The 24494-nt window shown below is 37.5% G+C and overlaps 3 protein-coding genes across 4 annotated transcripts; 1 reads left to right on the top strand and 2 right to left on the bottom strand.

The window, feature by feature from the left end:
* Positions 1-239: 239 nt before the first annotated feature.
* On the top strand, positions 240-8775 carry LOC130988330 (peroxisomal fatty acid beta-oxidation multifunctional protein AIM1). Its single transcript, XM_057912145.1, has 18 exons — positions 240-583; positions 681-752; positions 1440-1502; positions 1613-1669; positions 1756-1823; positions 1931-2012; positions 2117-2172; positions 3256-3558; positions 3742-3828; positions 4776-4950; positions 5084-5205; positions 5594-5757; positions 6184-6438; positions 6642-6763; positions 6848-6969; positions 7072-7220; positions 7725-7863; positions 8397-8775. The coding sequence occupies exons 1-18, from the start codon at positions 490-492 to the stop codon at positions 8439-8441; spliced, it is 2175 nt and encodes a 724-aa protein (XP_057768128.1). The 5' UTR covers positions 240-489; the 3' UTR covers positions 8442-8775.
* Positions 8776-9035: 260 nt separating this feature from the next.
* LOC130988331 (tyrosine-sulfated glycopeptide receptor 1-like) lies at positions 9036-11725 on the bottom strand. The gene is given in 3 exon segments (XM_057912146.1): positions 9036-10236; positions 10239-11068; positions 11070-11725. Coding segments are annotated over 3 exon segments (2178 nt in total). The 5' UTR covers positions 11507-11725; the 3' UTR covers positions 9036-9325.
* A 263-nt stretch (positions 11726-11988) lies between these two features.
* On the bottom strand, positions 11989-22554 carry LOC130988332 (protein tesmin/TSO1-like CXC 5). Of its 2 annotated transcripts, none has more exons than XM_057912148.1 (8): positions 21837-22554; positions 20836-20946; positions 20361-20538; positions 19395-19751; positions 18183-18286; positions 18017-18111; positions 17160-17555; positions 11989-13742 (listed from the first exon to the last, which is right to left on the bottom strand). In XM_057912148.1, the coding sequence occupies exons 1-8, from the start codon at positions 22133-22135 to the stop codon at positions 13600-13602; spliced, it is 1683 nt and encodes a 560-aa protein (XP_057768131.1). In that variant the 5' UTR covers positions 22136-22554; the 3' UTR covers positions 11989-13599. The 2 variants fall into 2 exon arrangements, with proteins under 2 accessions (XP_057768131.1, XP_057768130.1); XM_057912147.1 differs by having other exon boundaries at positions 11989-12478; positions 21837-22553.
* Positions 22555-24494: the final 1940 nt, after the last annotated feature.

Below are 24494 nucleotides of genomic sequence, written 5' to 3'. Positions count from 1 at the left end.
AGTATAAATTGATAAATACTTCATTCGTCCACCAATTCGTATCTTATTTATTTTTGGTAATTATTTTCTTAATAAATAGTACTAAATCATTTTTTCTTATAAATCGTGCATCCTTCTCCACTAAACAAATAAAGAATACATTTTTTTTCTTAAAATTCATATTTCTTTCCCTAAGATACGAATTGGTGGCTCGAGGGCATAAAATTTATGCCTTCCCCCTTGAGCGGTAGGGGGTGGAGTCAACTGAGAAAATTACTGAGCCAGTGTAGCAAACACACCAAGCAATGGAGTCAACTGAGAAATTACTCACCCAATGTGGGCGGCGCAGTTTCCTCCCCGCTTCACTTCATTTCTACCCACTCTCCTTCTGTCTATTCTACTTGCCCAATATTAAATAGAGTCGATTTCACCCCGATCCCCTTCACCTTCAATTTCACAGCCCCCCTTTCTCTCCTTTTGTCGTCGATCTCGAAGAAACACACGCTAAACATGAGACAGCCTCGAGTTATCATGGAGGTCGGTGACGACGGCGTTGCGATCATCACCATCTCCAACCCTCCCGTCAATGCTCTCGCACTTACAAGTAAGCTTCGCTCAACTTCTCACTCGCTAAAATGGAGCTGTGGCATGCTCTGTTTTGATCTCTCTCTCTCTATCGTTGCTTTTTTTCTTTTGCCTAGTTTTTGATGGACTGAAGGAGAAGTATAGTGAGGCGATGAGAAGAGATGATGTCAAAGCTGTTGTTCTTACCGGTAATTCTCCATGTTATTTATTGATTCGTTGCTTCCTTGATCCATGTGATTTTTAGTTTCGCTGTTGATAAAACTGATGGCTGATGGTTTCAGTTGGATCAGTCTGTTATTCATTTCTTTTTCTATATTTTGAGGTTTTGTTAGAGCATAGAGGATATAGCGGAATAGTTAGGCTCGCAGACACTACTGAAAACCAAGTGAAAGTTCATGTTCAGCTGCATAGTCTGTGTGTTTGCCGCACAAATAATTTCAGTGATTAGGTGCATGTATGCTGTGATGTGTGAATGTTTTTCTAGATTATCGTGGACTGTGTCGTGATACTTTTTACTCCTTCCGTCCCGCGAAACATGAGTCGTTTCTTTTGGGCACCGGATTTGAGAAAGTAGTATTTAGTGTGTTAAATGTGGTAGGTGAAAAAGTAAAAATGTGAATAAAGAGAATTTTTTTTGCCATATAAAGAAACGTAACAAGTTTCGTGGGACGACCTAAAAAGAAATACGACTTATGTTTCGCGGGATGGAGGGAGTATTAGTTATAAGTAAGGATCAAAGCTTGCCATATTAGAGTCATTTATGTGCCATGGTTGGATTGATGGCTATGATTATAATGAGCTCTGTCTTTGTTTAGAGAATATTTTGCCTCTTAGTTGAATTGCTAACTGATTTTGTAAGTGTAATAAACTTCTAGGTGATTCTGGAAAATTCTCTGGTGGCTTCGACATAAATGTGTTTGGGAAGGTGCATAGAACAGGTTTTAATTTACTAATATTTTTATGCACTTATCTTTTTTTTTTTTTTTTTTTGTCATGCTATAAACCTGCACCTAACGCTCGAGAATGAATTGAATTTCCAACTGTGCAGAAGATAGTTCCGTCTTACCTGAGACATCTATTAGCATCTTAGTCAATGTAATAGAAGGTCCTCCTCTAATTTGTCATTTCCTGAATATTGAAAACTTATTTTTAACACTTTATTTATCTGATTCTTAATGTTGTTTTCATTAGATGGAAAGAAGCCTACTGTTGCTGCTCTGCAAGGACTCGCACTTGGAGGTGGACTGGAACTAGCTTTGGTTTGTGACCTTCTCTGGACATGCTTAAAAGTGTCCAAAGTTACTGTCAGTTCATTATATATGGTGAAGTTTATTTCCAATCAATTGTATTGGTAAATATTTTTCAGGCTTCTCATGCACGAATTGCTGCACCAAAGACACTACTTGGTCTGCCTGAACTTACTCTTGGCATTATTCCTGGTTCAGGAGGTATGAACTCCTGCAATAGTGTTTATTAATTGACCAGTATTTCAAAGCAGATAATTTTCAGTTTTCACCAACTGATTGCTATCTTGGTCATGGTATTATTCAAGGCACACAGCGTCTCCCTAGGCTTATCGGGCTGCCTAAAGCACTTGAACTTATGCTGGTAGGTCTCCATCTCCATAAGTTGTCCAAAAATATACTTGGTGCACGACTGTTCGATCATATTTATAAGTTTTAAAAAAACCTGTTGTTTGTTCTTTTCAACATACCTCTTCATTCTTAGCTTTAATAATTTTCATTTGGTGATATGAAGTGTCATTTCTTTATAAAGAAATTCACATGTCAGTTTGTACGACCAATGGCATTTTATGTCTTGAGAAAGAAAGGGGAGAAATTGTCATTTCATAGCTGTTTGATATGCTTCAAATATCTCATTTTAAGCACTATGAATTTCTATGCCTAATCTGCGTTGCAATCATATCCTATAATCCTCATTGTAAATGTCTTAAAGGTCCAACATCAACTCTATATGATTATACCTCACACAATCTTTTATATTTGTTGTCCTTAGACCCCCTGTTTATTTGAGCATGTAAAGCTTATTTCTATTAGAAACTAGGGCATGTCAAAGGAACGTCTTTCTCAATTTCCTTCAGACATAATATGTCCTATTGAAGTGAATCTGCTGTGTGTGAAAGGTTCTTTGAAGTTTATGAAGGTCATTCGCTTTGAGTAATTAAAAACTGATATTAAAGGACACCTCTGTGTATAGGTAATTGCAATTCAGGTTGTGATAAGTTAGATACTATTATTTGGTGAAAATGTTGCAGCTGTATGCAGTTTGAAAAGAATGGATTCCATTAAATCGCACTAGTTCACTTCCAAAACTCTAGTGAAAATTAATTGGGCTGAAATATCATTTTTGCTGGTATAGGAAAATTTTCAATGATTGGCTAACTACAGTTCTTACTCTCATTTGTTAGTATAATATTATTTTAATAATATCGAAGATGATATAATAATATATTGAAAGTTAATCGGCATAATAATAATTCCTTTCCATATATAGAGAGTGAATTTCGGCAGAAAAATTGTCTTTCTATGTTTTGTCACCTCTTTGCTATAATAATATTTGTATGTATATAGCTTTTCTTCACAATCTTTCATGAGAGTGATGCGCATGTCTTCATGCAATGTGTTTACAATTAATTGGCATAATGCTCTTTGGTGATGTAACTGGTTGCAGTTTTCTAAACCGATAACATCAGAAGAAGGAAAAGATCTGGGCCTTGTTGATGCTGTTGTTCCTTCTGATGAATTATTAAAAGCATCCTGCCAATGGGCACTAGACATCATTGAGAGGCGCAAACCATGGATGCGCTCTCTTCATAGGATAGACAAACTTGGTTCCCTGCCAGAAGCGGTTGATACTATAAAAACTGCAAGGCAACAGGCCAAACAGACTTTTAAAAATTTGCCTCAGCACCAGGCATGCCTTGATGTAATTGAGGAAGGAATCATTCATGGTGGTTATCATGGAATTTTGAAGGTAATTTTACTTCTAACTTGGGTTTTCAAAGTTATCTTACAGACTTACACAATTTAGTTAATACTTCTTATAGAATATATACTTCTTGTTTGGCCATTATTATTGCAAGATAGATTAATGGATTTCTGGAAATTACTCTCCTCGCACTTTAGCAACTTATCAGCATACATATTTTTTTTGCAGGAGTCACGGGTATTTAAAGAGCTAATCTCTACAGACACATCAAAAGGTCTAGTGCATGCATTTTTTTCTCAAAGGGCAACAAGTAAGGTATGATCGCCCAGCAAACCACTTTCTGTTACCTACTTTTGTTGTTTAATGTTAGCAAGAATGGGAATGGCACATATGTAACTGCTCCATGTTGAGGTTTCATTAGAAAAGGTTGTCCAGACAAGTGTCAGTATGTCTGAGTAACATCCTGCAAGATACATTTATCTCACCAGCTATAACTCACCGAAGGAAATAAAGTATTCATGATTTGGTATTCATTTTTGCTGGAATAGCTGTAATCAGCTATAACATTTAACAATTAGGGATTTTACTTGAATGAATATATATTATTCTTCCTGTTCCTAATTGAATGGTGTGACCACCTCCCTGCTCCAGAATAAATGTTGTGCTATATCTTACTATTGTACTGTAGTGATGTGTGTGTGTGCGCGGGTGGAGTTTTTCTTGTCCAAAATTTCTTGGTACTTGGAAACTGATTCCCAAAAAATTTACATTTGCCTACAGTAGACACCTTTCTTCAGTTGTAGCTTTACAGGGTGAGGATCCATTACAAAGTGTCTCGGAAGTCTGCAGCTGAAAACACCTCTTGAAATTTCTACTAAATGAGATTAGTATTTTGGACTCATTTAGGTTCTTTGATTAGCTTCATTCCTATTTGTAAAGAAAGTACTTTAGGTTTACAAGAGAAAATATTGGCTTTGATGGAATTAGAATCAGAAAATATTAAGTTTTTATATAGTAATAAAAAGGAAACAGGTGAAGTATTGTATAATATAGAGTCATCGGCTGTGTTATGTCTACAAAATTTCTGTCAGTCCTTAAAAATTTTCATGAAAGGGCTGCCTTGTTGCATCTTATTGGTTCTAAACATTAAAGCCATCACTTGAAAATTCTGCATCTTTTTTTCTTTGTCAGTTGTCCTTTATCAAGTCTCATAAAACAGCATTACGGTATGCTGAATATAAATCTAACTTTTAATGATGAAGGTTCCAAATGTTACTGACATTGGACTTAAACCAAGAAAAATAAACAAAGTCGCTGTTATTGGTGGAGGGCTAATGGGTTCTGGTATAGCTACAGCACTAATTTTGAGCGATATTAATGTCATTCTCAAAGAGATCAATTCTGAGTATCTTCTGAAGGGGATAAAAGGAATTGAAGGTTAGTTGAGACTTGCTATTAAGATATCTTTAAATTCCCATGTTTGTTCAGCCTGGCCAACTGAGTCAGGCTCAGATGTTCTTTTGCTTTCTTGAATGTTCTATGACTTATCATTTCTGTGCTTGTCTGGAAGGGAATGTGCGAGGTCTGGTATCAAGGAAAAAATTGGCAAAGGATAAAGCAGAGAGAGCCCTTTTGATGCTTAAAGGCACTTTGGACTATGCTGATTTCAAGGATGTGGATATGGTTATTGAGGTAAGTTGAAAATATATTGCAATTTATCTCTCTAATATAGGTGTTCAGATCCGCGCTATCAGATTATGGATATCATCACTAGTGTTTGTTTTGTTGTTCATATGATACACGTTTGAGATATCTTAATATTTATCTATGTCCAGGTCTGGTAGTTCCCTAAACAAATCTCTCCATGCAGTCACTGTCTTCTATAGATTATAGACTTTAATTCTTGATTTGCATCTGATCTCCAGGGGTTTTGATTCCATAAAAAATGATATCTGCTCCATAATGTATTCACATATCCTAGTTGGTTCAACTCTAGATCTGCACATTTCTTGGACGTGGCTTATCAATGATACTGTTGCTATGTAGCTCTGCAATTCTTCTGACACATGTCTTATTTCAGGCTGTTATTGAACATATTCCTCTGAAGCAGAAGATTTTTGCTGACATTGAGAAGGCATGCCCACCCCACTGTATTTTGGCTTCAAATACTTCTACTATTGACCTTAATATAATTGGAGAAAAGACCAAATCACAAGATCGGATAATTGGTGCACATTTTTTCAGGTGAACTTGTCTTTGATAAATTTAGAACCCGTGTTGCCATTTCCTATGGCATCATTTAGGCAAAAAGTAAACTAAACAGAATTCATGACCTTTAGTCATGTTTGCAATCTAATCACATCTTTTAAATTTAGCACTGCCAGTAAAAGTGCTTCAATGTATTGCAGTTTCATATGTGGTTCCTAATTTGGGCAAATCTTTAATGGCATTGTTATACAAAATCATGACATCCCAGCTGGTGCTCTTCAGATTAATACATCTAATAAACAAATTACTAAAACCATGTAGTAAGATGTACAACTTGGATGCAAATTTTTATTTTCTCTGAAGAAGCTACTTATAAAATTTGGAACAAGGTGTTGCCAAATACTACCACCTTCTGCTATCATAAATTGCTTCAATTGCTAATTGAGATGCGATTGTTGACAGTCCTGCTCATGTGATGCCTCTCTTGGAAATTGTACGGACAGAGAAGACTTCTGCACAAGTAATTCTTGATTTAATGACTGTTGGGAAGATCATAAAGAAAGTTCCTGTGGTAGTTGGGAACTGCACTGGTTTTGCAGTTAATAGAGCCTTCTTCCCCTATTCTCAAAGTGCACAACTTCTGGTACAGTTGGGGGTGGATATTTTTAGAATCGATCAGCTTATCAGCAATTTTGGCCTTCCATTTGGCCCATTCCAGTAATTTTCTTTCCTTTCAATATATATTCATCCTTCTAAATTTTCAACTTTCTTCTGTGGCTGAGGTTGAAATTTTTTCCAGTTATGAAGATGCATATATTCATATGATTTATTGATTACATTTATGATTTATATTCAATCACCTCGTATAATTGCAATGATTCTTGATAGCAAGCTGTTGATTGTGCCTGATTCTTCTACAGGCTTCAGGATGTTGCAGGATACGGAGTAGCTGTTGCAACAACAGAAGTATTCCGCTTATCATTTTCTGACAGGACTTTTCAATCTCCATTGCTCAAGCTTCTCATGAAGAATGGGAGAAATGGTAGTTATAAATTATTTTCTTGTTTTTCATAAAAGGATTTAATTTCATCTTTAAATCATACTTACAGATATCACATCGTTGCAGGTAAAAGTAATGGAAAAGGATATTATATCTATGAGAAAGGAAGCAAGCCCAAACCTGATCCTTCCGTGCTCCCCATAATAGAGGAATCTAGAAGAATTACAAATATTATGCCCGGTGGCAAGGTACAAGCAAATTTTGTTGTTTCCTTGTCTCTAATACTTTTCCCTTTGTCACCATTCAATTCTGTTTGTCATTAATAATTTCTTCCGGAATCATCCATGCAGCCTATATCTGTTACCGATGAAGAAATTGTTGAGATGATATTTTTTCCAGTGGTGAATGAGGCATGCCGTGTATTAGATGATGGGGTGGTTGTCCGAGCATCGGATCTGGATACTGCTTCTATTCTTGGCATGAGTTTCCCATCTTATCGGTGTGTTGTTTATCCCAATCTTCAACTTGCAAATTTAAGATTGCTTACCATCTCTATTTATTCACTATTCAATTTTCATATGGGTAGTTGGATCAAATCACCTAAAGAGCTAGGTCACCTAGTTTTCTCTCTTCCTGCAAAGGAACAAATATTTGAGAATGGACAGTGAATTATATTAACTGATGATTTATTTATTTTTTTTGCCAACTGACGGTTTGCTAGGGAAAGACTGGTTACACATTCTAAATAGTTACTCTCAATTACTTATGGATATAATTGTCAAGGTGCTGGCTATGATTTGGCCAATAAATAAGCATGTGTTACATATCCAAACAGGCTCTTCCAAGCAAATACCGTGTACTATTAGGTTTGGAAAATTCCAAAAAGGATCTTCCAAGATTCTTTTTATTTTTATTTTTTTTAGATCTTCCTACAAAATATTGAGTACTATTAATTATGTTGGAAAAAGATAATACTGAAGAAAGCTTTTGTATTCTGTGGCAGCGGTGGTATTGTTTTCTGGGCAGACACCATTGGGGCAGATCGCATATACAAAAGTCTTCAGAAGTGGTCTGAGTTATATGGTAACTTCTTCAGACCATCAAGGTATCTGGAAGAAAGAGCGACCCGAGGCATCCCATTGGTAATTATTATTTTAAGCTTAATATCATGTTACTCTGCTTGCGATTTAGTTATACGATAAATTCTGTCCACGGAGAAGATGCATTACTTTTATCATGGTTGTCTATAGGCAGTTAAGATTGGAGATCAACTCATATATGACATTTACAAGGCTTTTTGCAATGTTTTCAATAGTTAGAATCCTGAACGAGCTTGAATCTAATGACTAAGGGGAAATCTCACCTGGATGAATACTAGTGAATCCCATCTTCAATGAAACTCAGTTTTTATGCAAATCTAATTCTTCTTTTCATGATTAGTTTGCTCATCAGTCATCATCGTATATAGAATCCTTATGCATATGTTAATATTTTCTGGCTTCGTATTTGTCTAGAATGCTTACTTTTCAGTTGTATTCAAAGAAGGAAAGATGGATCAGCAAACAAATTGCTGACTTCCCTAGGATAACTCTTTGGCTGTGCTCAATTCTTTTGTGGCCTTATTCATGCCCTAATATGTATGTATATATTGACTTCAAACTCAATTTTTATGCAGAGTGCACCCGCCTCAACATCTTCTGCAGCAAAGCCGCGCCTGTGATTCTCCTGCTGGATATTTTGGGTGAGGGGGAGAAAATAATTTTATTTGGTTCCAATCAAGTGATAGCATTGTTTAGCAATATTTAACATATGGCCTCCTCAATCAGCCCTTCATTCCGACTCCCAACTCCCATAGTAAAAATAAAGAGCAGAAATCTACATGTTTTCGTAGTGGTGTTAAATAAAATATTGGTTTTGAATGGTGATGGAAGCATCGATATATGTGTTGATCTAACATGTACGAACTTATTATCAGATTGTATACTATGTAGAGTAAGTGTGGAATGATTGCAAAATTGATGTTGGCTAGAGTAATACTCCCATCTCCTTCATCATTTGAAGATGTTACATCACATGCTATATTCATCATCCACTACACATGTTATGTTTGTGTGAATCTGTGCTTATGAATAGTAGACATATTAAGGTCAATATATCTCATTAGCTTAGTTCCATTTGGGGACATCCAAACCAGTAAAGATCTTTTACGTTAGCTGAGAGATCTAGGCTGAATATATATTGGTTAAAAATATGAACATGGGACATTCAAAAAAAAAAAAAAAAAAAAAAAAAAAAAAAACAAATCTGAACATGTAAAATATGTCTTCGTGCCTGAATATATTGGGTAAAAATTTCCTGTACAAAACATAAATCAGAGCAGCTGATAACAGAATTACGTAATCATAAACAAGAAGCAACCAACCGATTCTGCCAGTTTTGAACTACACCTTTTCCCTCTCTCATATGACCAACTCCCACTGCTGCTTTCTACTTCAAACATAAAATTATATCTATAGCATTGAACTACACTTTTTAAGCATGATATGCTTGGTTTGATTGGTCCAAACTGTAAGTCTCTATCTAGTATGTGAAGATGAGATCTTTTCAAGGCTGGGATGCACGCACACTTCTCCTCGTCTCAAACAAGCAATATGCAAGCAGACCAAGGGCGAAAATGCCTGAGCATATAACAAGTACTAGTCCAATGATGATTTTCTTCCTTGTCGTTCTCACTGCTGCAGATTGGCTCGGACGATCAGAGCATACGCGCTGCAGAAACGGACCACAGAGCTCCGGATTTCCTTCATAGCTCGAGGCAGAGAAAGTGCTGAACTGTGCACCTGTGGGCAGGGGACCTTCAAGATTGTTGTAGGAAACATTGAAAGAAGACAAGAAATGCAGGTTTCCAAGTGATGCTGGAATTTGACCAGAAAGAAGGTTTTGTGAGAGGTCCAACTTCTCCAAGTTAGTGAGATGAGACACTGCATCAGGGATGGTACCAAAGAAGTTGTTGCGACTGAGGTCAAGGGCTGTGATGAACTTCAGCCTACCAATCTCAACCGGGATAGCTCCGCTTAGGCCGTTATTGCCAAGATACAAACCTGGTGGTAAGCTTGAAAGTTGATTGTATTGCAACCCAGAAATTTGTGCAGGTTTAACAAACACAGGTAGCTCTAAGCTTCTCCCAACGAGATCAGAGTTTTTCTTTAATGCTAGCCTTCTTAGTCTAGTAAGTTCGATTGGGAAGTTGCCCGAGAGCAGGTTGCTTGACATATCCAAGTAGAAAAGGTCTTGAAACTCTCCGATCCAACCAGGAATCACGCCTCTAAGATAGTTGAAAGACAAGTCGAGAACCTCTATATTGGCTAGCTTGGACAGCCACAATGGGACAACACCAGTGAATCTGCTGCCCCCTAGAGCAAGAACTCGAAGATTCTGAAAGGCCTCGGACTCAACCAGCATTTCATCAGTAGGTAGCTCTTCATCATAGAAGTTCATTGACAGTACTAGGTGCTCAGATTCTTACACCCTCTCAAGATTCCAATGGCGCTTCTGATATTCGTTAGGCTGTTGTTGGGAAGGGAGAGGAACGACAAAAACTGCAAAGTTGATATCTCAGGAAGGATCTCTCCACTTAGTTTGTTAGAAGCCAAGCGAATGGCAGTGAGTTTCTTGCAAGAGAAGAGGCTTGCAGGCAAGCTTCCACTAAACATATTGTTGCCAAGATCAACTGATTTCAGCTCAACCAATCTTGAGAAATCAAGAGAAGACAGTTGGCCTTGCAGTGAGTTCACCCTTAAATGCAATATCTTGAGCCTTGTACAGTTTGTGAGAGAAGATGGAATGGTGCCATTTAGCTTGTTTATGTGTAGCTGTAGTTGTTCCAAGATGGAGAGCTTCCCGATGTCTCTAGGAATCCTACCTGTCAGCTCGTTACCATACAATGCGAGGATTTTGAGGTTGTTTAACTCGACAATCCTTTCATCAATGACCCCAGAGAGATGGTTTCCTGGTAAGAAAAGTTCTTGCAATGTTAAAAGTTTGTAAATATCAAGTGGGATCTCTCCTGATAAGGCATTGAAACCGGCTCTTAGACTCTGCAAGTATGAGCAGTTGCCAAAACCTCGAGTAATCGGGCCTGCAAAGTCGTTGTTGGAGAAATCAAGACGCTGTATTGAGGATGAAGAGGCGCAGATGAATGAAGGGATTGATCCAGATAAGCTATTATTGCTGACATCAAAAAATTTCAAGTTGAATGCTGGCTGAAGAAATGAAGATGGGATAGTCCCATGAAAAGAGTTGCTGGCGATGTTCAATGTATGGATGGAAGTTGGCAAAGTGTCTGAACAGACGGTTGAAGCTTAGATCAACGAATTGCAGGTTGGGGAAAGAGGCAAAGAGGCGATGCGGAAGAGGGCCGGAGAGGTGATTGTGAGAGAGATTGAGACGAGAAAGACTAGTGAGGTTCAAGAATGCAGGAGGTATTATGCCGGATAGTTTTCTTGATGGGAGCCATAGAGTGGTTACGTTGCCCGAATGATTATCACAGCCGACTCCTTCCCAGCTGCAACAGTCTAGTGATGCAGACCAGTTCAAGGGCGGTGCAGCAGAGATGCTCATGTTAAATGATGATAAAGAATCATGGCCAAGTATACTGCATGAGGCGTCGCCGTTATGCACAAAGCAAGTTGTTATTATGAGTAAGGTTATTTGAGAATGGAAAGATACAGCGCCATGGTTTTGCTTGTTTGATGAGAAGGAAGAAGGGGGACTACTCAGAAGCATCGCTGCTTCACTGCACTTGGTTTCTTCAACCACTATCAGAAACCAACATCACAAAGGTGGAGAGAGAGAGGATGCGTGGACTTTGTTTTTGGTTATGGTCTTTGATTTAAGAGAGGGAGCAGTTGAGTGCGAGCCTTCTTGTAATAGTAATTGTTTATTAAGAATAGGTCTATATAGGGAGATTTCTCTTCTGGTTGACTAGCTAAATGATGCATGCGACTCATGTAAAAGTTATGAATCTAAATAAGGGGGATCTCTTATTCTCGGTTTTTAACCAATTTAGATCCCTTTTCTGCAATCTCTCAATCGAAACTCAATCGCCAAACTTGTAATCAAGAAAACTCTGGGAAAAAAAAACTATCTTCAACCTAAAGAATGTTGTAAGATACAGGAAGAGTTGTTATGAGTTTACCTGTTCATAGAGTTGACTTGAATAAAAAGTTTGAATCCTGCCAATTGTCCCGGATTTGTTGCCAACAAGCTGAATGCAAATGCTTCCTCATAACAGAAGAAGCAAGAATTTTATATCTTAAATTGATACTGTTTAATGAATGGGAAAAAGAAAATCTGCATAACATTTGGATCAGTTTCTAAGGATGGCTTCTATATGTAGCTATTGCTGCAACACCGAAGAAAAGCCAGATCAACGACGGCCTAATATTACAAATGATGCAGCAGCAAATCTGGGTAAGTATCTAATTCTACACACTGCACATCACAATTGAGATTCAGGTTTTGTTTTTACAGCACCGTTTTCTGCATGCGTTACTCTTTGATGGGCTACATTATTGACTGCATCCAGTGATAGATTTACGACTGGAGAAGTTCTCTGTGCAGGAGTAGCAAATACGGCTACACCATTGCTTATGGGTTCTTGACTCCTACCAATGCTCTCATTTGAATAGCTGCTGCTAGTCGTAGGGTCATTTTCTATACCTGATTGTATCCGTGCCAACGAAGAATACTTTGTCTCTGTATGATGAACAGTCGGAGTCAGTAGCTCATAAAAGGAAAACAGAGCACATATTCAGAGGAATCAGAGCAAAGCAAATATATAAATGGGAAAAGTTCGATGTAACTTTGCAACTAATGCTTGATAAATAAACTATGAATTTTAGCAGCATAAATTCCAGTAGAGGACTAACAACACAACAGCTAATACAATTTAAGGGCATGCCACTAGGTGAATATGGAATGATCAATATCCATTATAATTCAATATTGTGAATCACATTTATGGTACCTTATGTACTTTTAGAATAACTCGAGTTCAAATAGTTCAAACCACAACGTAACAGCCCGTCAATGTTGACATAACTTATCCCTCAGATGAAGCTACAGCAGAGATTTACAGGCGAAGTGCTCCAGTGATAATGGAGTGCCAATATTTAAAGGCAACATGATCATCATAATTCAAATGATGCAATGAAATTCATGATTTTGCTTTAAGCCCTAGAAGAAACATAATAGGCATCTATGCTAAAAGTATGATTAATCCTAGTCTCCTAGAGCAAACCCAAGGAGGCATTTACTTTGAGTGATAAGGCATGATTGATAAAATAATTCAATTTAATCAAGTGTTGGTTTGCATGATTAGGCCCATGATGCATAACTAGGCAAACACTCTCATGCAATTGAGTGATTATATATCACCCCAAAGTTGGATAGATTATTTAATCACTCTCCAATCCTATCAATCTTATGATTCTTATCTATCCCCTCCACCAAACCAAACGCCCCCAAAGTGAACAAGGGTTTGTTTGGTCCACGTGTAGTAATCGATAATCATATTGGCCTAGACGTGAGGGGGCATATTGAAGCCTCGTTTGTTCCACATCTATTTGGTAAAGATCATGCTTTCAATATATAAGTTGGATGTGGAATAAACAAGACTTCAACATGCAAGAGAGGACATCATGTCCCGAATCAAGGCAATGTCAATGTTCTGGTACGTCCTCCAATCGAGGAATAGAATGGATGAAGGAGGTACAATCCTCATCAGCTGGCTTAAGGATAGAGCCAAGGATTTGTACGTTGAAGGGGGAGTGGTGGTCGCCCAAATTTGGCCCCTTCAATCTCGAAGTGTTTCTTTTTCAGAAGTTCCTTCTTTTGAGTTGTTGGAGGAGCACAAACATGACTCTTCTATTAAGAAGAGGAAACTCTATGCCCTTTCTTGGAAAAATGAGGGTTAGAGAGAGCGGACTTGTCACCTGACACTCATTGCGCCAAGACATGTCTGCAGAAAACAAAGACGTCAAATCTGCTAAAATGGAAAGAACAAACGGGGATGATAATTCAAAAGGCACATAATTAGACCAATAAAACTTCTGTTTACAAGGGCTAGGAATATCGTTGATAGAAAATGGAGAGAAGACATGGAAAGAAAGAACCATAAGATTCGAGCTAATATGGGCATGGAAAAAACAATATTTTGACTGACATGCTCTTTCAGCAGGAGCATGACAGAGTAGTCCTTGCCGAAGAGAATGGTTAAATCAGGACTATCTATCTGTTAGAATTAGTTTTGTATATAAGGTTTAATTGATGAATATAGAGAAACGAATTTTCCCCAACTTGTTTCTATCAACGAAGTAATATGGTACTGAGCCATAGAAATTGGGGTTAGGATTCGCAGACAAGGGTTTGGAACAAAACGGACAAGTTTCCCATTTCAAATCCACACGTCACCTGTCGACATCACCCAGTTAGGGAGGTGCGTCGTCCAATGACCTACCTTCGTCCAAAATCCAGAGGCCAGAATCGGTGCATGTGTGTCCCACACGCTGGCGAAAATTTTTCAGCCCTGATAGCATTTTCGGCACATGTGAGCATGCAAAATTCTGTCTGGCTAGTTGCATTGTGCTCACCTCCACTCATCTCAGGCCCCTTCACCAGAAAGACATCAAGAATGCCTTTTTCCATGGTGACCTAATTGAGAATGCTTATATGGAGCAACCGTCCGGCTTTGTAGCTTAGGGAGAGTCTAAGGTATGTTACCTTTGTAAATCCCTGTATGGTTTGAAACAGAGTACCCGTAAATCTTAGTTCTCTATATCTACAAACAATGTGAATGTGGTATTATTTTATTAGTTGTGTATGTAGATGATATTGTGATCACTCACTAGTAGTGATACTAAAGGGATTACTTCTTTGAAAGCTTTTCTCCCTACTAAGTTCAATACTAAAGGTTTGGAAAAACGTTTTTATATTTTAGGTGTCCAAGTGATGAGTAAGAAAGGAATTTTGATGTCTCAAAGAAAGTATTTGCTTGATTTACTCTCTGACACGGGAAAGTTAGGAGCTAAGACATGTAGCACTCCAATGATTTCAAATTTGTAGCTTACTAAAGCAGGTTTATTATTTGATGATCATGACGTGACTTATCATGTAGGTGAAGTGAACCAGCATAAATCATCACCAACTATTGATAATTGGAAGGCAGTAGAGCAGATTTTGTGTTATTTGAAAGGAGTGCCTGGATGTAGAAGTTTGTATGTTGACCATGGTCACAAAAAGATTGAATGTTTCTTAGACTGAGCAGGGTCGAAAGAAGATCGAAGATTTACTTCAGGATGCTGAGTGGAATTGACTAAACTGAGGTTTTGGAATCTCTAAAACTATCTAGCAATCTCATGTTGTGTCCTTCAGCTAGATAGCCAATACAGACTTCTTCTATCAGTCTTTACTGCAACAGAATGCACTTTGCCAACTCCTCCAAGCAAGAGTTTCATCCACATCTACATTCCCTCCAAATGCGTAAGAACTGAGTGCTTGTTTGGTTCTAGTAGAGGAATGGAAAGGGAATGGAATCAAATAAAGGGGAAGAATGCTAACAATAACTGTTATTTATTGAGTGTTTGGTTCAACAATGGAAATGAATCATTAGTAAGGGATTCCCTTTGTTTTGTTTCTCCTCTATTTTGAGGGGTAACAAATTAGGTGATTGGGTTACCTCAAGTAAGGGTAATGATGAACTCATTACCCAAACCAAACAACAAGTAATGAATTCAATTAAAAGAATCACTTTCCAAGCTCCAAAAAAGCCCAACCAAACATGGGCAACATCAAAGACTTGACTAAGCTCTCAGTCCAGGTAGCTAGACTTACCTTTGTTCATTTACGAGTCCCACTGGATCTTCAAGGAATCTTCCCTCGATGTTGGCTGAATCAAATCTTCATTGAAACAAGAGTAGCAACACAAGGTTTCCTCTGAGATCACTGAGGAGCTGAGAGAGGTGGTGATTTTCTTTATTTTCTAGGCACATCAACAATCTTCGGAGCTATTGTCTGTCACCAACATCCAAGTATGGGTGTGCATCTGTTCGGTTGGATTCCGACTACCCAAAATTCTGGAACCGATAACCGAACCGAAATGAGAATTTGGGAACTGATAACCGAACCAAAACGAGAATTTCGGAACCGATAACTGAACCGAAATAAGAATTCTAAAACCAATACCCGAACTAAAATGGGAATCCTGGGGCCAAACCGACTCCAATTGGAAAATCGACTCAAAACCAAACCGAAAAAACCAATCGGTTTTGGTCGGTTTTCTGATCCGACTGAAAGACTGCAAACTGACCAGCAGAGTGAAGTGCTGTAATCCTGACGACTGTGGGGTGCTGTCATGCGTCGTTGACCGCCGATGGCAAAGGGGGGGGCAGGCGGGGTGCTGTGACTGCTGTCGTGCATCACTAAGTGAAGGGGGAGACGACAGAGGCTGGAGGGAGGCGGGCACCAGTGACAACTGTGAGAGTAATGAGAGAGTGAGAGAGATGAAAGGAAGGAGGGACGAGTGTTTCTGGATCCGAACTGAAAACAGCCAAGTTAAAAGCCGAACCGCATCGAAACCTATCGGTTCGGACGGTTTTTCAGCGTGGTTCGGTTCCTGCAGGCCTAATCTCAAGAGTGTCCGACTGGTTTCACATGACCTCTTTCATCTGATTCATTTAGCCAATTGTTCCCACTAACTTGGATCTTCATTTCTCAAAGAGATCAAATTTCTAAATATATATATCTCGTATAAAGCATTGGAGGTCTCTTCTCAATAACTTTTTGAGATAGAGATGTTACGCAGATGTCAGCTATCCTTTTGTACTCCTTGAAGTAATTGGATCTGAGACATGAGTTTCAACATGTTCACTCTTAAGGAATAAGAGAGGGTGTATAACGCCACCATTGAAGCTCTACTAAATCTTATGTAAATTGGATTTTTTTTTTCATACACAATAAAATCAGCTATCTAATTGTCGAACAAACAGTTAACTGCAGATAATCAAACACCTCTGTGGTAAAATTTAATACACCTAAGTGACACAGTAATCAACAAAAAGGAAGCAAAGCTCGTCATATTCTACCACCAGAATTGTTCTAGTTGAAAGCATAATTCCTATTTATTCATAGTGTCCTATCAACCCAGACTGAATCCACTCACCCACCCCCAGGCACCTCGTAAAGATATTGCATGCAATGATGCAACAATCTCCTACATATTTGAGGAATTATTCTCGAATACAACATATTATCTTTGAATAAGGAAAGAGCTATGGTGTTCTCAAACACAATATGGGTCTTAACAAAAACAATCAAACTAGCATGAGTGCTCAAATTCAGAATAAGCTAAATAATGCAAAGGAAAGATAATGAGACTTGCCTTTTATTTCTCCTAACGTGATGAGCCTGTTAAGACATTCTCGAAACTTTGTTAAGACAATCCTTTCTTGTTCAGCGTAAGCCTCAGTCAGTCCTTGCTCAACGGGCAACTGTGATGGCTCATTACATTCCACTAAACCACTAGAGGAAGCAACGGAAGTGAACATTGTATCTCCTTCATCGCACATTAGAGCTAATGTACTCGGTGACATTGCCCTTCCTCTTGAAACATCTGCTCCATCTGAACCAGACTCCTCTGGTTTGGCCCTCTCTATCTGGCTTTCGCATGAGGGATCTTTAGCTTGAGCTCTCTCATCTGAAATATGCTTTTGGCTTTGAGACTGATCTTGTGTTGAAGAAACCAATATGCTTTCTCTGGAATCTTCTTCTTGCTTTTCTGTTTCATGATCCTTGTAAGTTCACTTAAAAAGAGATATTTGCACATTGACTTTAGTATCACCATTTAAATGTTTGCGATTTTGGAACCTAGCTGTTTTGAGAACTTCAAGGTACAACAAACCAGGAGTTGGGTGAAAAGCCCATTAAGTATGAACTTCTCATAAAATATGGTCTCATATTTTGTACCTTACATGGCATGAACTTTAACTGGAATTATCTGTTAATTACTTAGTTCAATTTTTTAAAATAATATAGCATTACTTTGAAATGTATATCTTCATGTTTAAAATTTGGTGAACTTGATATTGAACCAAAATACCCAAAAAACAACCCATCTTTTTACACCACTCGTTATGGTAGCAATTCGTACAAAGATTCTGGTTTTGATATGCTTTTACCAAGCGCATACCCTTTTCAAAATGCAGAAAATTGGATGAAAATATACATGCCCCTTTATACCTGCAAGCATTCTTGCAGTTTCTCGTGAATATACAACAAGCACCGAACAGAGCTCCTTCAAATCTTGGGGCTGAATGATATCAGCTAACAGAGACCTTTAATAAATGCACTAAAGTTAGCTCTCTGAAGAAACTGAAAAAAAAGAAATGAGAGGAAGGAGTGTAACCTGTAAGTAAACTTGGACGGATTTAGGACAGGCGAATTACCAGGGCCAGTACCAGGAACTGAAGGCAATGAGGAGGAAGGCACAGAAGCCTTAATTTGATTCACCTGTCATTAGCGAATTGGCTCTGTCAGATATAACTCATGCAATTCAAAAGCACAGAATGAAGTGTTTTCCAAAGACCCATCTATAAAGATACTTATGAGGAAAAAGAGGTGAGCATGAGCTTAAGTACACAAGATTTATTGAATCAGGAAGCAAATAAGTCTCACCACTACACCTATAATTAGATGTTCAAACAGATAAACTAGTTGATGTTCAAACTTTTGGCAAACAATATAACGAATAGGATCCAGTAAGAAACTTGTGGAGTTATTATGCTCAAATCCAGAAATTATTTCATGAGAAAGAGACTAATAAATTTTGCGCATCTGAAAGATCTCTGTTAAGTCTGTAAAAAAAGAAAGCCCGAAAATTTAGTTATTTGTCCACTTCATCCAACCTAGCATGTCTTTGCCAACTACTGTAAAATGTGCTCACTAGGCACTCCATTCTGATTTTCAATACTTCTAACGAAATGCAAAATTTTGTTTAGTGCAAGTCCCCTCAGGCCTCAGGAGCCCTGAATCTCAAAATTAGGACATTGTAATGATAGCCTTCACTTCAAATGACATTTTATTTGTTTACAGCACGTTTGATGTATTCGAAGAGATATTTGAAGCATGCAAAAATGTGGAAGTGTAGCAGTTATAACAGAAAAGTCTAATAACTTTTGAATTAAAGAACAAGTAAATCAAGATTCATAAAAGAAATACTTTTTGGAGAGAGAAACTCCTTTTCACTTCTCCCATCACAATTAAATCTGATGAATACCATTCAGCTATAGTTGAAAAGATAGAACTAAGCCATATAGTATGCCCGCATTCATACTATTCCAATTTCTAGTGTCTTAATGGGGCTAAAATCTTATAATCGGGAACTAACTTTGGTTTAACCCTGATACCAGAAAAACTAATAAATCCAACCATAACTGGCATTTGATTAAGATTTTTCACCTAATCGTAAGCTCAAGTCAGCCGACATATACTCTAGGCCCAGTCCAGCTATACTTGAAGTGGACTAAGTACACACACATTGTCAACAAGAACAGATCTATTACTTGCCTTTCAACTGGCTGAAAGTTTGCCACTTCTGTACATAAGAACAGAGCAGTACCTGTTGTAACTGTCCAAGCCGTTGTGCAGGATCTTTCACTGTTGGCCCAAATAAGAGGTCTTGACCTTTCCTTTTTTTACTTAATGGAGGAGACCCATAACCGGAAGATCCTATAGCACCCGTGATGGCAGCATTTGCTGCCTGCTGGATATATACAATATTATTGGCATGATCCCCATGAAAGAGAGCCTGTCGCTCTTCACTTCCTTCGTAGTTTTTGCAGTCCATGCATTTACAATTTTCAGAACAAAGAATATTTGCTTGAAAGCACTCACAGTACTTTTTAAGACATCCTGATTTCTTACAGTGGCATCCTTTGTTATGCTTTCCTGTAATTAAAACTTCACCAGCTTCTTCCTGCATATGCATAGAGTAATAGAATCAAATAATGCCATCATAAGTAGCAAACAGACAAACATGCATGACTCTCGTTCATCTTGAACGGAAGAGTTTGGTACAAAGGTATTAAAAAATCGTTAACAAATATGTCAGGTCAAATAATGCAAATACAGGTATGAGATTATATAACACAAAAAGTAGGAAATTAAGTAAATTAAGTGCAACCTTCATGGGATTGGGACTATTATGATATGACAAATATATGTAACTCAGCCATAGAACATAATGAAGTGCATGGAGAATCGTTCAGAAAAACAAAGAGCAAGTATCAATCGCATAATAAATTTTGAGGTTTCCCAAAGCATTTGCAGTAATGTACAATACTAGTCAGACTGTAACTCCTGTCATCTCGGAAAAAAATCAAAGGTCCCTATTAGAGAAAAGGCGTTAAACATGCACTTCAAATGCCAACTAGGAGTATCTAGGAGCAACATAGTTGATAGTTGAGTGGATGAAATAGCAAAATGAGACAAGTAGATATGTTACTACCAAAATTATATAGAAACCATTGTTTATATTAGATCCAAAACAAGAAGTATGGTGAGATGGCATTTGAGTTCAGATTACCCTGCTATCCCGAGCTCCATGTGGACTGCTAGCAATTTTTGGTCTGAAAGCAGTTGGGTTTCGCTCCAATGTTGCCTCAACTGCTTCCCTTCTGGCTGCGTCATTTTCGACATTGTTATGACAATTGACACAGTTGCAACCATCACAATATACTCCAGAAGCAAAGCATTCGCAATACCTGATCATAATTGTGAAATATGTGTTATGTACGCCATGCCAGAGATATAAAACAGAAGCATTGGACTATCAACCAGGCAAAGAATGATTACAATTTGTAAACTGTAGTTAAAATCCAAGTGCGTGGAAATAAAATATAAAGCGCTTCATAACATAAAATTGTCCACAGCTACAGATTATCTGTTAATGTTGCTCATTTACCTAATTGCCTGGCATGGTTAACAAAGTACGTTCTGGGGGATCTACTGGTTCAGTCAATTTATATACAACAAAAACATGAAGTGCAATAGCAGCTTACAACTTCAAACAACGTGAATGTTTGCAATTACACTGCTTTTGCTTCTTTGGAGTGCCATCTTTTACTTCAGGAACATTTTGTCTTGGACGCATTCTAGGGGATTCAGGTTTCCTGGAAGCAGGAGTATTAAATCATTAGATACAAAGAAGCAAGAGGACTACAAATTCATTTACTAAATAAACATCAGTTTGTTTCACGTTCTAATGCAGAGACACTTTCACTCTCAGAAAAGAAACGAATAAGATAGGGAAGAATGTGTGACCTAACATCGGATCTTTGCATACATAAGCGCTTGAGAAAGGAGCCATGCTCTATTTACTTAACAAATTAAAATCCTTATTTTGTGTATTTGTTGCAAGAAATTATGGACACAATCTCAGTAATGCTGACAAATTTATCTTTTCCTAGTCCAAAAAGGCCACAGAAGCATCTAATGAATGAGAAGAAATAACCTTGCATATCTCCATGCAAAAAACTTAATTAATGTTAAGACACCAAGAACAAAGACCCCAAGAATAGAAAGATGTCAAACAACACTACTAAAGCGCTGATCAGCGCAGCATTAATCGTTTTTTAATCCCTAGATAAATGTCTCAGCCATTGACTTGACAAACCTAACCACATTTACACTTACTCAAACTTCACAGCAAATATTTCTGTAAAAACTCGGCAATGAATTTCTAAGATTTAACATTTCAGCCTCTCATATATAAACAACTTAACAGATTTCAATGCAGAGCACTCGGTGAAGTCACCTTCCTCTATCACGAAAGTATAAGAGGATGATGGATAACTACCATTCCATGATGTTTTCTATACGTTTCAACAAATTATGTAAAGATAAAAAAAATTAATGGAATATAAAAATTACCAGCCCAAAAACCTAAACTCTACCAGAAATCCGATCCCTTCAGTTCTCAAGACTAGTGTTTCCCCAGAAAATTTCTACCTTCATGAAACGAACAATCATATAGAATTCCAGAATTGCAGAAGGGACTCACAAAAGAGGGCGTATCGAATGTTGAGCCGGCGGCAGAGCTGGCTGCGGAGTTTGTTGCATCGTCATGAACAGCATCTGCGGCGGCTGGCTCGTCTTCGCCAACTGTGGCTGCTGTAACGCGGGCTGCATCGCCTGTGCTAACTGCGGGCTTTCAACACTCGAGGAGGCGCTAAAGCCAGTAAAATCCAGCTGCCTCACAAGCTTCCTCGCCGGAAAATCCGCTGGCGCCGGAGAAGAAGCTTCTGATTGAGGAGGCGGCTGCTTATTTGGAGGGAATTCGTCTCCCTCTCTCTGCTCCATTAGGAAATTCGAATTGAAACAAAAACAATCACACGAGCCAAAGCTAGACAGCAATCCACCAAACAACTTCTCCGAGAAAAATGAAAATCAGGCATACGAAACCAATTCACTGATTTTCCTTTCAACGAATCAGCCCTATTCAACTAATTCCGCGCTCGAAGCATCGAAATGAAGATGAATGAATACATAAATGTCGAAATTCGAAATTCAAAACTCTGAATAATTTATGCACGAACTCAGATTCAAACAAAAGAATAAAATCATACAGCCAAGAATCGTGGCCGTTATTCAGCTTCAATCAGAAAAAATAATCAATCTTTACACATACAGAGATGCATCAACGCCTATCTGCTGAATGCATAAATCGGGAAAAAATGGTGGAATTTTCCGAAAGAGAGAGTGTCTCTCCTCCCTCTCTAGCTTAGCTTTTGAAATTCAATTTTCTAAATATTTAATTTCACTTTACCCCCACTATTTTAGCTTAATACCATTTCACCCCCTACACTCTTTAAGGTCTCTCACTTTATACCTATGTTTATTGTTAACGTACTATTTCATCCTTCCATCTAAACTATTTGAAGCTAATCTATGGTTCTTTTTCTTTTTCTTTCTTTTTCTTCTTTTTATTGAAGTTAATCTATAGTTTTTTACTCGTTAAGTCTAGTAACATTACTGTAACTATTTAATGACACTATCATGTATATCATTTTTGGAGGGAATACTAATATACTAATTTTCAACTACAATAATTTTTTTAGGTATATTCTATATCATGGAGTAGTTCTTAATATAGGGAGAAATTTTGAATCATTGCTATAGTCATTTATTACTTTCTTCAAATATATTTATACCTAAGTGTAAATATATAAAAATGGTTTTCTCAAAAACTATACAATTTTTGAAGTTGCCCTCATATTAGCTTTGCTTTTACCATGTCCTAGAACATTTACAAGTAGAGATGTAAATGAATCAAATCATTTTAATTTGGTTTAGTATTTGATTCGAATTTTTTATATTCTAATATAAAAATTTTATGATTCAAATATTAATACAAATATTTTTTTTTATTCAATTAGCTATCAAATAAGATTCGAAAACTATGATATTCGATTATAAATAGATATATATATATATATATATATATATATATATAGGAGAGCGCTCCAATGAGACCCCATAGTTTTAATAAGATCTTGGACACGATCTCGTGCGATTATTTTTCAATCCTATGCCTCATATTGTATCTAGAGGGCGAATTTTTTTCTCAAGGCTCAAATCCTGGAGGGAGAGAAATATTTTAAATTTCGTTATTCATCAGTATATACTGCCTTGTTCGTTGAAAAATAAGGGTCTCAGTGTCTCACGAAATATAAAGGTCTCATTGGAGCGCTTATATATATATATATATATATATATATAAGGGGGCGCTCCAATGAGACCCCCTAATTTTAGTGAGATCTAGGGCACGATCTAGTGCGTTTATTTTATCAATCATATGGCTAATATTGTATTTGGACTTTGGAGGGATAATTTTTTTCGCAGGGTTCAAATCATGGAGGGAGCAGAATATTTTAAATTTTGTTATTGCCCACCTATTTTTCGTGTAACACTAAGGACAAATGAATAAGACATATAATACTAATGAACAAGATGATCTAACGAACAAGATGTATATACTGATGAAAAAAACAAAATTTAAAAAATTGGTAATGAACAAGACATATATACTGATGAACAATGCAGTATATATTTAGATAAATGTATTGTGTGAGAGCATATTATTTAAAAGAGGCAAATATTAAAATACTCCCTCGGTCCCATTAAAGTTGGCCACATTCTTTTCGGCATGGGATTAAGAAAGAGATAGTTAGTGTTTAATTAAATGTGGTCCATCAAAATTAATGAATTAATTAAAATTTCCTTCAACTTAAATCTTTGTCTTCTTCTCAACCTCCACCAAAAATTTGGCCAACTCCGGCGACAGAGACGTCGGCGACCAGATTATTCAGACGAATCAACGCATAGCCAGAAACCAAACCAAACCAAACCAGAAGCCAAACCATTCCAACCATTTTCTGTTCCAATTTTCACCAACATGCAAACCAAGAAAAATCAGTGATTTCCTCAATAAAATCAGCCGATTCAAATCAAGAATCATTGTACCGAAGGAGGCGGTGGCGCCGTGGTTGGAATTGCAGCTGGCGACTGGAACACCACCACCGACCACCCTCAAATTCAAGAGCACCACCCTCAAATCTGAAAACAACAACCACCACTCTCAATCTCCAAATCCTAGTAATTCAAAATTTCTCCCAAAATCAAATATGTAAAATCCCCCAAAATTGAAGATCAGATGTCG

The sequence above is a fragment of the Salvia miltiorrhiza genome, chromosome 6, assembly GCF_028751815.1.
Source record: "Salvia miltiorrhiza cultivar Shanhuang (shh) chromosome 6, IMPLAD_Smil_shh, whole genome shotgun sequence".
Lineage (NCBI taxonomy): Eukaryota > Viridiplantae > Streptophyta > Magnoliopsida > Lamiales > Lamiaceae > Salvia > Salvia miltiorrhiza.
The sequence above is the reverse complement of the archived record's forward strand: the minus strand, read 5'-3'. Positions and strand labels throughout refer to the sequence as shown.